Source organism: Poecile atricapillus, chromosome 27, assembly GCF_030490865.1.
Source record: "Poecile atricapillus isolate bPoeAtr1 chromosome 27, bPoeAtr1.hap1, whole genome shotgun sequence".
NCBI lineage: Eukaryota > Metazoa > Chordata > Aves > Passeriformes > Paridae > Poecile > Poecile atricapillus.
This window is the reverse complement of record NC_081275.1, coordinates 1,437,597-1,451,219: the sequence shown is the minus strand read 5'-3', so window position 1 is coordinate 1,451,219 and position 13,623 is coordinate 1,437,597. Positions and strand designations below refer to the sequence as shown.

Genomic DNA, 13,623 nt, shown 5'->3' with positions numbered 1-13,623 from the left:
GTGGGATCGCGGCTCCGGTGGGATCGCGGCTCCCGGTAGGATCGCGGCTCCCGGTAGGATCGCGGTTCCCGGTGGGATCGCGGCTCCCGGTGGGATCACGGCTCCCGGAGCGGCTCCCGCCGCCGCCGTCCCCGCCGGGTCACCGGGACCGTGTCCCCGAGGGATGGGGACACCGCGGGGGGGACACGGGGACACCGCGGGACCCCCCCGGGGGGCGGGAGCTGCTGCCCCGAGTGAATCCAGCGGGATGATCCCAGCAGGGATCCTGGCTCTGGAGGGGACTGTCGCTCCCTGAGGGATCTGGGATCTGCTCCTGGAGCCTTCCCGAGGATCCCCCAGGGACTGGGGCTCCTTTTGGGGCTGCTGAGGGTCCCGGGGGGATCCTGGCTCTGTGCTGGGGCACCCAGTGGTTCCCAGGGGATTTGGGATCTGCTCTGGGAGCACCCGGGGATCCCTCAGGGGTCTGGGGTCTGCCCCAGCCCCTCTCTCCAGGGATGCCCAAGGAAACTGGGATCCACTCTGGGGTTCCCAGGGGGATTTTGACTCTCCCAGAAGTCCACGATGGATCCGGGATCCGCTCTGCGGGATGCTGGGGTTCCCTGGGGGATCCGGAGGGATCTGGGATCCCGGGGGTGGCTGGGAATCCCCGCGGGGATTGGGATCTGTTGGGATCCTCCTGGGGGATCGTCCTGCGGGACGGCTGGGAGGGAACCCCGGGGATCCCGACTCGGGGCTGGGACACCCTGGGACCGGGACCGGGATTGGGACCAGGTTTGGGAAGGGATTATGACCGGGACCGGGATTTGGACCGGGATCGGGACCAGTTTTGGGAAGGGATTATGGCCGGGATCGGGATCGGGACCGGGATTGGTGCCGGGTTTGGAACCGGGACCAGGACCGGGACCGGGACCCCCGAACTGTCACCGCCCGCTCCGATTGGTCCGAGCCGCCCCCGCCCCTTTCCCCTGCAGCCAATCAGAACACCGGCAGTGGCGCTGCCTGCGTGCCCGCCAATCTGATTGGTAGGAGGGCGGGACCTTTAGGCGGACCGCGATCTGATTGGCTGAGGCGCGGAAATTGAGGCAGGCGATTGGCTGGAGCGGGGAAGGAGGAAGTGGAGAGGCGGGGACGGGAAAGATGCAGGTGAGGAGCGGGACCGGGACCGGGACCGGGATCAGGGTGGGGACCGGGATCGGGACCGGGAGCGGGACCGGGACCGGGATCTGGACTAGGGTGGGGATCTGGAGCGGGATCAGGGTGGGGACCGGGATCGGGACCGGGAGCGGGATCGGGACCGGGACCGGGATCTGGACTAGGGTGGGGATCTGGAGCGGGATCAGGGTGGGGATCGGGACCGGGAGCGGGATCGGGATTGGGACCGGGATCGGGACCGGGAGCGGGATCGGGATTGGGACCGGGATCGGGATCCGGACCGGGACCGGGATCGGGAGGGGTGAAGGGACCGGAATCGGGATCTGGATCGGGATTGGGGTCGGGACCGGGATCGGGATCGGGATTGGGACCGGGACCGGGACCGGGACCGGGACCGGGATCGGGAGCGGGACCGGGATCGGGAGCGGGGTCGGGATCGGGATCAGGGTGGGGACCGGGACCGGGATCGGGACCGGGATGGAGATCGGGAGCGGGGTCAGGGTCGGGATCGGGATCTGGATCGGGACCGGGACCGGGACCGGGACCGGGATCGGGAGGGGTGAAGGGACCGGAATCGGGATCTGGATCGGGATTGGGGTCGGGATCTGGACTGGGACCAGGAGCGGGATCGGTGCCGCTCCCGGTTCCGGTGCCGCTCCCGGTTCCGGTGCCGGTTCCGGTGCCGCTCCCGGTGGCGGTCCCGGTAGCGCCGCTCCCTCGCTGCCCGCAGGTCGCTCCCCAGGAGTACCAGCATGTGCCCATCGACATCCAGACCAGCAAACTGCTGGGTACGGACCGAACCGGCCCGGGGCTCTCCCGGCTCCCTCCTCCCTCCCAATCCGGGGGGAATCGGGATTTATCCCGGTGATCCCGGCCCAATCCCTCCCAATCCGGGAAAGAATCGGGATTTATCCCGGTGATCCCGGCCTGATCGTCCCAATCCGGGGGGGAATCGGGATTTATCCCGGTGATCCCGGCCCGATCCCTCCTCCTTCCAAACTGGGGGAGGGCTGGGGATTTATTCCAGTGTTTGATCCCCACCCTGAGCCCCTCCCTGCTCTTCCAGCCGGGGGAAAAACCGGGAATTCCTCCCGGGGTTTGGGAGAACCGGGAATTCATCCCGGTGCTTTGGAGAACCGGGAATTCCTCCCGGGGTTTGGGAGAACCGGGAATTCCTCCCGGGGTTTGGGGGAACCGGGAATTCCTCCCGGTGTTTGGGAGAACCGGGAATTCCTCCCGGGGTTTGGGGGAACCGGGAATTCCTCCCGGTGTTTTGGAGAACCGGGAATTCATCCCGGTGTTTTGGAGAACCGGGGATTCCTCCCGGTGTTTTGGAGAACCGGGAATTCCTCCCGGTGTTTGGGGGAAAAACCGGGAATTCCTCCCGGGGTTTGGGGGAAAAACCGGGAATTCCTCCCGGTGTTTGGGAGAACCGGGAATTCCTCCCGGGGTTTGGGAGAACCGGGAATTCCTCCCGGGGTTTGGGAGAACCGGGAATTCCTCCCGGGGTTTGGGAGAACCGGGAATTCCTCCCGGGGTTTGGGAGAACCGGGAATTCCTCCCGGGGTTTGGGAGAACCGGGAATTCCTCCCGGGGTTTGGGAGAACCGGGAATTCCTCCCGGTGTTTGGGGAAAAGCCGGGAATTCCTCCCGGTGTTTGGGGGAAAAGCCGGGAATTCCTCCCGGGGTTTTGGAGAACCGGGAATTCCTCCCGGTGTTTGGGGGAACCGGGGATTCCTCCCGGGGTTTGGGGGAAAAACCGGGAATTCCTCCCGGTGTTTGTCCCCTGTGTCCCCAGAGCCCGGGGGTGTCCCTGGTGGGTGTCGCTGTCCCCCACCCGGGCTGTCCCCACCCCGTGTCGCTGTTCCTGTCCCCACCCCGTGTCGCTGTTCCTGTGCCCACCCCGTGTCGCTGTCCGTGTCCCCATCCCGGGGGTGTCCCCAGTCTGGGGATGTCCCCGGCGGGTGATGCTGTCCCCAGCCCGCGGCTGTCGCTGTCCCCATCCTGTGTCTGTCCCTGTCCCCATCCTGTGTCTGTCCCTGTCCCCATGTCCCTGTCCCCATGTCCCTGTCCCCAGCCGTGTCCCTGTCCCCATGTCCCTGTCCCCATGTCCCTGTCCCCATATCCCTGTCCCCATATCCCTGTCCCCATGTCGCTGTCCCCATGTCCCTGTCCCCGTGTCCCTGTCCCCATATCCCTGTCCCCATGTCGCTGTCCCCATGTCCCTGTCCCCGTGTCTCTGTCCCCGTGTCCCTGTCCCCATATCCCTGTCCCCATGTCCCTGTCCCCGTGTCCCCGTCCCCATGTCCCTGTCCCCATATCCCTGTCCCCGTGTCCCCGTGTCCCCAGCGTGTGGCTGTCCCCGTGTCCGTGTCCCCGTGTCCCTGTCCCCACTCCATGTCCCTGTCCCCGTGTCCCTGTCCCCGTGTCCCCGTGTCCCCAGCGTGTGGCTGTCCCCGTGTCCGTGTCCCCGTGTCCCCAGCGTGTGGCTGTCCCCATGTCCGTGTCCCCGTGTCCCTGTCCCCACTCCATGTCCCTGTCCCCGTGTCCGTGTCCCCGTGTCCGTGTCCCCGTGTCCCCAGCGTGTGGCTGTCCCCGTGTCCGTGTCCCCGTGTCCCCAGCGTGTGGCTGTCCCCAGAGTGGCTGCAGGACCGGCGGCACTGCGGGCGGCGCTGGCAGGCTCAGGTGCAGCGGGTGCGGGAGCGGCTGCGGGAGGCGCTGCGGGACATGCCCGAGCACCCCGAGATCCGCGAGCTGCTGCGGGGCTCCTGTGAGCGCCCAGGGGATGGGATGGGGATGGGGTTGGGGTTTGGGGTTTGGGGACTGGGGATTGGGGATTGGGGTTTGGGGATTGGGGTTTGGGGTTTGGGGACTGGGGATTGGGGTTTGGGGATGGGGATTGGGGTTTGGGGACTGGGGATGGGGATGGGGATTGGGGATTGGGGATGGGGATTGGGGTTTGGGGATGGGGATTGGGGTTTGGGGACTGGGGATTGGGGTTTGGGGATGGGGATTGGGGTTTGGGGACTGGGGATTGGGGTTTGGGGACTGGGGATTGGGGTTTGGGGATGGGGATTGGGGTTTGGGGACTGGGGATTGGGGTTTGGGGACTGGGGATTGGGGTTTGGGGATGGGGATTGGGGTTTGGGGACTGGGGATTGGGGTTTGGGGACTGGGGATTGGGGTTTGGGGATGGGGATTGGGGGCTGGGGCTGGGGATTGGGGACTGGGGATGGGGATTGGGGTTTGGGGACTGGGGATTGGGGGCTGGGTATTTGGGTCTGGGGTTTGGGGCTGGGGATGGGGATGGGGGACTGGGGATTGGGGTTTGGGGTTTGAGGTTTGGGGATTGGGGTCTGGGGTTTGGGGTCTGGGATTTGGAGTTTGGGTATTTGGGATTTGGGGCTGGGGATTGGAGTCTGGGGTCTGGGATTTGGGGTTTGGGGGCTGGGGATTGGGGTCTGGGGGCTGGGAGTTGGGGTTTGGGATTTGGAGTTTGGGTATTTGGGATTTGGGTATTTGAGTCTGGGGGCTGGGGATTGGGGTTTGGGGGCTGGGGTTTCGGGTCTGGGGGCTGGGTATTTGGGATTTGGGTATTTGGAATTTCAGTATTTGGGTTTGGGGTTTGGGGTTTGGGGTCTGGGATTTGGAGTTTGGGTATTTGGGATTTGGGTATTTGAGTCTGGGGGCTGGGGATTGGGGTTTGGGCTCTGGGGTTTGGGTATTTGGAATTTCAGTATTTGGGTTTGGGGTCTGGGGATTGGGATTTGGGGTCTGGGATTTGGGGTTTGAAGATGGATCCCCCCCATCCTGAGAGCCAGGATTTGGGGTGGGAGGGTCACACCTGGGGTTTGTTCACAAAGGCTCCCCTAAAACCTCCTGGGGACCCTCCAGAGCCCCTCAGGGATCCCCCAAAACTCCTGGAGATGCCCTGGAACCTCTTGAGGACCCCTAAAACCTCCCAGGGATCCCCCCCAAACCTCCTGGGACCCCCTGGGGACCCCCCAAACCCCCCGGGACCCCCTGGGGACCCCCCAAACCCCCTGGGACCCCTCGGGGACCCCCCAAACCCCCCGGGACCCCCCAGCCCTGACGCTGCTCTCCCCAGACCTGCACTACTTCCACTGCCTGCGCATCGTGGAGATCCTCAGGGCCACCGAGGCCTCCACCAGGAACCTCTTTGGCCGCTACTCGTCCCAAAGGATGAAGGTGGGAGCGCCTTCCTCTTCCTCCTCTTCCTCCTCTTCCTCCTCTTCCTGTTCTTCCTCCTCTGCTTCCTCTTCCTGTTCTTCCTCCTCTTCCTCCTCTGCCTCCTCTGCCTCCTCTGCCTCCTCTTCCTCCTCTTCCTCCTCTTCCTGTTCTTCCTCCTCTTCCTCCTCTGCCTCCTCCTTCTCTGCCTCCTCTTCCTGCTCTCCTTCCTCTTCCTGCTTTTCCTGGTCTTCCTCTTCTTCCTCCTCCTCCTCCTCCTCCTCCTCCTGACCCCGTGTCCGTCCCCAGGACTGGCAGGAGATCGTGGCCCTCTATGAGAAGGAGAACGCCTACCTGGGTGAGGGGTGGGAACGGGAACGGGAGCGGGAATGGGAATGGGAATGGGAGAGGGAATGGGAATGGGGAAATGGGAATGGGAATGGGGGAATGGGAATGGGAATGGGAATGGGAATGGGAATGGGAATGGGAATGGGAATGGGGATGGGAATGGGAATGGGAATGGGGATGGGAGAGGGAATGGGAATGGGAATGGGAATGGGAATGGGAATGGGAATGGGAATGGGAATGGGAATGGGAACGGGAATGGGAATGGGAAAAGAAATGGGAATGGGAATTCCCCAAGGTGTCCCAAAGGACCCCATGGGTGGGTGGGATTCTGCCCCTAAACTGGGGTGGGATGGGATCCATGGGATGGGATGGGATGGGATGGGATGGGATGGGGATTGGGATGGGATGGGATAATGGGATGGGATCTGTGGGATGGGATGGGATAGGATGGGATGGGATCCATGGGATGGGATGGGATGGGATCCGTGGGATGGGATCGATGGGATGGGATCAATGGGATCTATAGGACGGGATGGGATGGGATAGGATGGGATTTAAAGCAGGAATTCCACCCCCAAACTGAAACGAGCTGGGATTTCAAGAGCCACCTCAACCTCCAAACGGGGCTGGGCAGGCGCGGGGGGTTTTTGGGGAGGCCAGACCCCAGCAGGGTGACACCCCCGGGCCATGGGGGACCCTGGGGTGACCCCGCTGTCCCCAGCCGAGCTCTCCAGCCTGCTGGGCCGCAGCGTGGCGTTCGAGCTGCCGGCGCTGCGGCGGCAGCTGGGCCGGTGCCGGCAGGCGCAGCAGGAGCTGGCGCGGCGTGAGGACGAGTGCCAGCTCCGGGCTGGAGAGCTCCGGGAGAGATTCCTGGCGTCCTGCCGCCAGTACGGCATCGCTGTGAGTGCCAAAAGAACCCCAAATGGGGCTGGGGAGCACCAAAATAACCCCAAATGGGGATGGGGAGCACCAAAATAACCCCAAATGGGGATGGGGAGCGCCAAAATAACCCCAAATGGGGATGGGGAGTGCCTTGGGGACCCCAAATGGGGATGGGGAGCACCAAATGGGGATGGGGAGCACCTTGGGAACCCCAAATGGAGATGGGGTAACCCTAAATGGGGATGGGGAGCGCCAAAATAACCCCAAATGGGGATGGGGAGTGCCAAAATAACCCCAAATGGGGATGGGGAGCACCAAATGGGGACGGGGAGTGCCTTAGGTACCCCAAATGGGGATGGGGAGCGCCAAAATAACCCCAAATGGGGATGGGGAGTGCCTTGGGGACCCCAAATGAGGCTGGGGTAACCCCAAATGGGGATCGGGGCTGGGGAGTGCCAAAATAACCCCAAATGGGTCTGAGGTAACCCCAAAATAGCCCCAAACAGGCCCTAAAACAACCCCCCTAAGGGGTCACACGGAGAGCAGAGTGTCCCCAGGGTGTCCCCAAGTGTCCCCTCGGTGTCCCCAGGGTGGGGACGTGCGCCAGGAGCTGCTGGCCCAGGTGGAGGCGCTGCCGTCGCTGCTGTCCCGCATTGGGGACGGCGCCAGCGCCCTCGGGGACGCCATCGAGCTGTACGAGGCCTGCGTGGCCTTCGTGTGTGACAGGTGGGGACAGCCCCAGAACAGCCCCAGAACAACCCCAAAACAACCCCAAAACAACACCAGGACAGCCCCAGAACAGCCCCAAAACAACCCCAAAACAGCCCCAGAACAACCCCAAAACAACACCAGGACAGCCCCAGAACAACCCCAAAACAACACCAGAACAGCCCCAAAACAACACCAGAACAGCCCCAAAACAACCCCAGAACAGCCCCAAAACAACCCCAAAACAACACCAGAACAACCCCAAAAACAACCCCAAAATCAGCCCTGACCCCCCAAAACATCCCTCGTGTTCCCTAAAACAGCCCCAAAACAACCCCAGAACAACCCCAAAACACTCCCAGAACACCCCCAGAACAGCCCCAGAACAACCCCAAAAACAACCCCAGAACAGCCCCAAAATCAGCCCTGACCCCCCAAAACATCCCTCGTGTTCCCTAAAACAGCTCAGCTGCCCTAAAGAGCCCCCCAAAGACCCCCCACAGCCCAGAACAACCCCAAAACAGCCCCAAAATAACCCCAAAACAGCTCCAAAACAGCCCCAAAATAACCCCAGAACAACCCCAAAACAGCCCCAAAACAACCCCAAAACAGCCCCAAAACAACCCCAAAATAACCCCAGAACAGCCCCAAAACAACCCCAAAACAACCCCAGAACAACCCCAAAACAGCTCCTGCTCCCTCCAAACGCTGTCACATCCCCGGTGTCACATCCCCAGCGTCCCCGTGTCCCATCCCGGTGTCCCCACAGTCCCGGTGTCCCGGTGTCCCCATGTCCCATCCCCATGTCCCCATGTCCCCACAGTCCCCATGTCCCCGTGTCCCCACAGTCCCGGTGTCCCGGTGCTGCCGTTGCTGCGGTTCGTGGCCAGGAACGGGAACTCCTCGGTGTTCCGGTGTCCCCATGTCCCATCCCGGTGTCCCCATGTCCCCACAGTCCCGGTGTCCCTGTGTCCCCACAGTCCCGGTGTCCCCATGTCCCATCCCCATGTCCCCGTGTCCCCACAGTCCCGGTGTCCCGGTGCTGCCGTTGCTGCGGTTCGTGGCCAGGAACGGGAACACCTCGGTGTTCCGGTGTCCCCATGTCCCATCCCGGTGTCCCCATGTCCCCATGTCCCCACAGTCCCGGTGTCCCGGTGCTGCCGTTGCTGCGGTTCGTGGCCAGGAACGGGAACTCCTCGGTGTTCCGGTGTCCCCATGTCCCATCCCGGTGTCCCCATGTCCCCACAGTCCCGGTGTCCCTGTGTCCCCACAGTCCCGGTGTCCCCATGTCCCATCCCCATGTCCCCGTGTCCCCACAGTCCCGGTGTCCCGGTGCTGCCGTTGCTGCGGTTCGTGGCCAGGAACGGGAACTCCTCGGTGTTCCGGTGGCGCACGGGGCTGGAGCCGCTGCGGGTGGAGCGGCCGCGGCTGCGGGAGGAGCCGGAGCCGCCCCGGGAGGACACGGTGGGTCCGGGGCGGGGACCCCGGGGACATTTGGGGACCCCGGGGACATTTGGGGACCCCGGGGGACATTTGGGGACCGGGTTTTGGGGCAGGGCCGCGGCTCAGGGTGCGTTCGGGGCTCTTTCTCCCCAGATCGATTGGGGCGATTTCCCCGCGGAGCCGCCCCAGGACGGGGACATCGACTGGGGGATCACGGTGGAGCCCAGTCCCCAGGTGGGTGACATCCCTCAGTGTCCCTGTGTCCCCAAATCCCCCTGTGCCACCCCATTGTCACCCACTGTCACCCACTGCCACCGTTTGTCACCCACTGTCACCACAGGGGGCCGATGGCATCGATTGGGGTGATGGAGAGAAGGGACAGGAGGGGACAATCACAGCAGAGCCCAGTCCCCAGGTGGGTGACATCCCCGGGTGTCTCTTTGTCCCCAGATCCCCCTGTGTCACCCACTGTCACCCACTGCCACCGTTTGTCACCCACTGTCACCCACTGTCACCACAGGGGGCCGATGGCATCGACTGGGGCGATGGAGAGAAGGGACAGGAGGGGACATCGAGTGGGCCCAGTCCCCAGGTGGGTGACATCCCCAGGTGTCCCCATGTCCCCAGATCCCCCTGTGTCACCCACTGTCACCCACTGCCACCGTTTGTCACCCACTGTCACCACAGGGGGCCGATGGCATTGATTGGGGTGACGAAGAGAAGGGACAGGAGGGGACAATCACAGCAGAGCCCAGTCCCCAGGTGGGTGACATTCCCAGGGCCAGGAGTGTCCCCGTGTCCCCAAACCCCCCCCTGTGTCCCCCTTTGTCACCGTTTGTCACCCTTGGCTCCTCAGGGGGCCGATGGCATCGATTGGGGTGACGGAGAGAAGGGACAGGAGGGGACAATCACGGTGGTGGAGGCTGGCACTGAGGGTGAGCAGGGCTGGGGGGGTCCTGGCAGCTCCCACCCCCCAAATTCCCCCAAATTCCCCCAAATTCCCCCAAATTCCCCCTTCCCACTGTCCCTGGACCCCTCAGAGGGGTTTGGGGTGGGGCAGGGGGTGGGATTTGGGCTCTGAGCTGAGATTTTTGGTCACCCTGGGCTGATGCTGAGCTGGGTTTGGGGTCCTTTCCCTGTCCCCATTTCCCAGAGGGTTTGGGGTGGGGCAGGGGGTGGGATTTGGGCTCTGGGCAGAGGTTTTGGGGTGCCCTGGCTGATGCTGAGCTGGATTTGGGGTCCCAGTTTCCCAGAGGGGTTTGGGGTGGGACAGAGGGTGGGATTTGGGCTCTGGGCAGAGGTTTTGGGGTGCCCTGGGCAGATGCTGGGCTGGGTTTGGGGTCCCCGTTTCCCAGAGGGGTTTGGGGTGGGGCAAGGGTGGGATTTGGGCTCTGGGGATGTTTTTGGGGTGCTGGTTTTTGTTCCCCTCGTGCTGACGCTCTGTCCTCCCGCCCCACCGCAGCCCCCGAGGCCGTGGCGCGCGGCTCGGACGCGCTGACCCTGCTGGAGAACCCCGAGACACGGAACCAGTTCCTGGACGAGCTGATGGAGGTGGGTTCTGCTGGAGGTGGGTTCTGATGGTTCTGGTGAGTTCTGATGGAGATGGGTTCTGGTTCTGGTGGGTTCTGATGGTTCTGGTGAGTTCTGGTGGAGATGGGTTCTGGTGGAGATGGGTTCTAATTGAGGTTGGTTCCGATGGAGATGGGTTCTGGTTCTGATGGGTTCTGGTGGAGGTGGGTTCTGGTTCTGATGGGTTCTGATGGTTCTGGTGAGTTCTGATGGAGATGGGTTCTGGTTCTGGTGAAGGTTGGTTCTGATGGAGATGGGTTCTGGGTCTGGTGGGTTCTGGTGGAGATGGGTTCTGCTTCTGGTTCTGGTGGTTCCCTGATGGAGATGGGTTCTGGTTCCAGTGGGTTCTGGGTTCCTCCTGCCCCCCGGCACTGATCCCGGTACCGATCCTGGTACTGATCCCGGTTCTGGTCCCGGTACCGATCCCGGTTCTGATCCTGGTACCGATCCCGGTTCTGATCCCGGTGCTGATCCTGGTACCGATCCCGGTTCTGATCCTGGTACCGATCCCGGTTCTGATCCCGGTGCTGATCCCGGCACTGATCCCGGTACCGATCCCGGTTCTGGTCCCGGTACCGATCCCGGTTCTGGTTCCGGTTCTGATCCCGGTACCGATCCTGGTTCTGATCCCGGTTCTGATCCCGGTACCGATCCCGGTTCTGATCCCGGTACCGATCCCGGTTCTGATCCTGGTGCTGATCCCGGTTCTGATCCCGGTTCTGGTCCCGGTACTGATCCCGGTTCTGATCCTGGTACCGATCCCGGTTCTGGTCCCGGTCCCGGTCCCGGTTCTGATCCCTGTACCGATCCCGGTGCTGATCCCGGTTCTGATCCCGGTTCTGGTCCCGGTCCCGATCCCGGTCCCGATCCCGGTTCTGATCCCGGTTCTGATCCCGGTTCTGGTCCCGGTCCCGATCCCGGTACTGATCTCGGTTCTGATCCTGGTACCGATCCCGGTCCCGATCCCGGTCCCGATCCCGGTTCTGATCCCGGTTCTGATCCCGGTTCTGGTCCCGGTACCGATCCCGGTTCTGATCCCGGTTTTGATCCCAGTTCTGATCCCGGTTCTGGTCCCGGTACCGATCCCGGTTCTGATCCCGGTTCTGATCCTGGCACTGATCCCGGTGCTGATCCCGGTTCTGATCCCGGTTTTGATCCCAGTTCTGATCCCGGTTCTGATCCCGGTACCGATCCCGGCACTGATCCCGGTACCGATCCCGGTTCTGGTCCCGGTACCGATCCCGGCACTGATCCCGGTGCTGATCCCGGTTCTGGTCCCGGTCCCGGTCCCGGTTCTGACCCGCGCTGTCCCCGCAGCTGGAGCTGTTCCTGGCGCAGCGGCTGCTGGAGCTGGAGGACGAGGCGGACGTGGTGGCCATGAGCCAGCTGCAGCTGGCCCCGGCCGTGCTGCAGGGCCAGAGTGGCCAGCGGCTGCGGGCCCTGCTGGCCACCGCGCGGGACCTGCTGGGCCAGCTCTGCTCCCCCAGCGTGCAGCACCTCTGCATGATCCTCGCCTCGCCCAGGTGCCTGCAACGGCCCCAAACGGCCCCAAAATAACCCTAAATAGCCCTAAAATAGCCCTAAAATAGCCCTAAAATAGACCCCAAACAGACCCTAAAATAGCCCTAAAATAGCCCTAAAATAGCCCTAAAATAGCCCTAAAATAGACCCCAAACAGACCCTAAAATAGCCCTAAAATAGACCCGAAAATAGTCCTAAAATAGTCCTAAATAGACCCTAAAATAACCCTAAAATAACCCTAAATAGACCCTAAAAAACCCCTAAAATAGACCCCAAACAGACCCTAAAATAACCCTAAAATAGCCCTAAAATAGACCCTAAAATAGTCCTAAAATAACCCTAAAATAGTCCTAAACAGACCCTAAAATAACCCTAAATAGACCCTAAAAAACCCCAAAAATAGACCCCAAACCAGACCCTAAAATACCCCTAAAATAGTCCTAAACAGACCCTAAAATACCCCTAAAATATCCCTAAAAAGCCCTAAACCAGCCCCAAAACAGCCCCAACAAGGGGGGCTGTGCAGTGTGACCGAGGTGACCCCGCTGTCCCCAGGCCATGCAGGGTGACCCAGGTGACCCCAGGTGTCCCCAGGTGTCCCCAGGTGTCCCCAGATGATCCCAGGTGACCCCAGGTGTCCCCAGGTGACCCCAGGTGTCCCCAGGTGTCCCCAGGTGTCCCCAGATGATCCCAGGTGACCCCAGGTGACCCCAGGTGACCCCAGGTGTCCTCAGGTGTCCCCAGGTGACCCCAGGTGACCCCAGGTGTCCTCAAGCCATGCAGGGTGACCCAGGTGACCCCAGGTAACCCCAGCCCATGCAGGGTGACCCCAGGTGACTCAGGTGTCCCCAGGTGTCCCCAGGTGACCCCACTGTCCCCAGGCCACCCCAGGTGACTCAGGTGTTCCCAGGTGACCCCGCTGTCCCCAGGCCACCCCAGGCCACCCCCGGTGACCCCACTGTCCCCAGGTAACCCCAGCCCATGCAGGGTGACCCAGGTGTCCCCAGCCCATGCAGGGTGACCCCAGGTGACCCAGGCCACCACAGCCCATGCAGGGTGACCCCAGGTGTCCCCAGGTAACCCAAGGCCACCCCCAGTGACCCAGGTGACCCCAGGCCACCCCCGGTGACCCAGGTGACCGCGCTGTCCCCAGGTACGTGGAGCGGGTGACGGCGCTGCTGCGGCAGAAGCTGCTGCAGTCCGAGCTGCTGCTGGCCAAACGCGACGCGCTGGCCCAGCGGCGACAACAGGCCCTGGGCGAGCAGGCGGCCCTGGAGCCCAAACTGCAGCAGCTGCAGGAGAGCACCAGGGAGCTGCAGGAGCTGGTGAGGGACCCCCAAAAATCCCCCCCAAAAAAAAGGGACCCGAGCCCCCCTCCCCGCCCTGAGCCCCCTCCCGCTGTCCTTGCAGATCGAGGCCGACATCTCCAAGCGCTACGGGGGGCGGCCGGTGAACCTGATGGGGATCAACCTGTGACCCCCCGAGGGTCCCCAGAGGGTCCCCAGGGGGTCCCCAAGGGGGTCCTGCCCCTCCCAGAGCCCCCGGCTGCTGCCGCTGCTGCTGCTGCGATTGGGGTGTTGGAGAATAAACCCGAATTGTGATGAAATCGAGCTGGATTTGAGGCGGGGGGAGGAGCTGGGTGTGACCGAGAGGGGAGGGGGGGACAGGGGTGGGGACAGGGACGGGGACAGGGGTGGGGACAGGGACGGGGACAGGGGTGGGGACAGGGGTGGGGACAGGGACGGGGACAGGGGTGGGGACAGGGATGGGGACAGGGATGGGGACAGGGACGGGGACAGGGGTGGGGACAGG

General features: G+C 63.2%; 1 protein-coding gene across 9 annotated transcripts; it reads left to right on the top strand.

Annotated features, from left to right (window-relative positions):
- Positions 1-101: 101 nt before the first annotated feature.
- On the top strand, positions 102-13,411 carry CDK5RAP3 (CDK5 regulatory subunit associated protein 3). 9 transcript variants are annotated; one of them, XM_058857965.1, is made up of 18 exons: positions 106-771; positions 1,149-1,233; positions 1,883-1,940; positions 3,791-3,922; positions 5,261-5,361; positions 5,650-5,698; positions 6,410-6,588; positions 7,160-7,296; positions 8,598-8,742; positions 8,875-8,955; positions 9,062-9,136; positions 9,242-9,313; positions 9,409-9,483; positions 9,578-9,656; positions 10,184-10,272; positions 11,608-11,813; positions 12,965-13,136; positions 13,222-13,411. In XM_058857965.1, exons 1-18 carry the CDS (start codon positions 587-589, stop codon positions 13,285-13,287), a joined length of 1,986 nt encoding a protein of 661 aa, XP_058713948.1. In that variant the 5' UTR covers positions 106-586; the 3' UTR covers positions 13,288-13,411. The 9 variants fall into 9 exon arrangements, with proteins under 9 accessions (XP_058713952.1, XP_058713949.1, XP_058713948.1 ...); XM_058857969.1 differs by lacking the exon at positions 3,791-3,922 and having other exon boundaries at positions 102-771; XM_058857966.1 differs by lacking the exon at positions 9,409-9,483 and having other exon boundaries at positions 105-771.
- Positions 13,412-13,623: the final 212 nt, after the last annotated feature.

What these genes read in the sequence shown, in the direction of transcription:
- CDK5RAP3 (XM_058857965.1), top strand. Translation starts at nt 587, where the DNA reads ATGCTGGGGTTCCCTGGGGGATCCGGAGGGATCTGGGATCCCGGGGGT. An exon ending in CGGTGGAGCCCAGTCCCCAG is followed by an intron (nt 8,956 to 9,061) that starts GTGGGTGACATC and finishes CTGTCACCACAG; the next exon opens with GGGGCCGATGGCATCGATTG. An exon ending in CAGCAGAGCCCAGTCCCCAG is followed by an intron (nt 9,137 to 9,241) that starts GTGGGTGACATC and finishes CTGTCACCACAG; the next exon opens with GGGGCCGATGGCATCGACTG.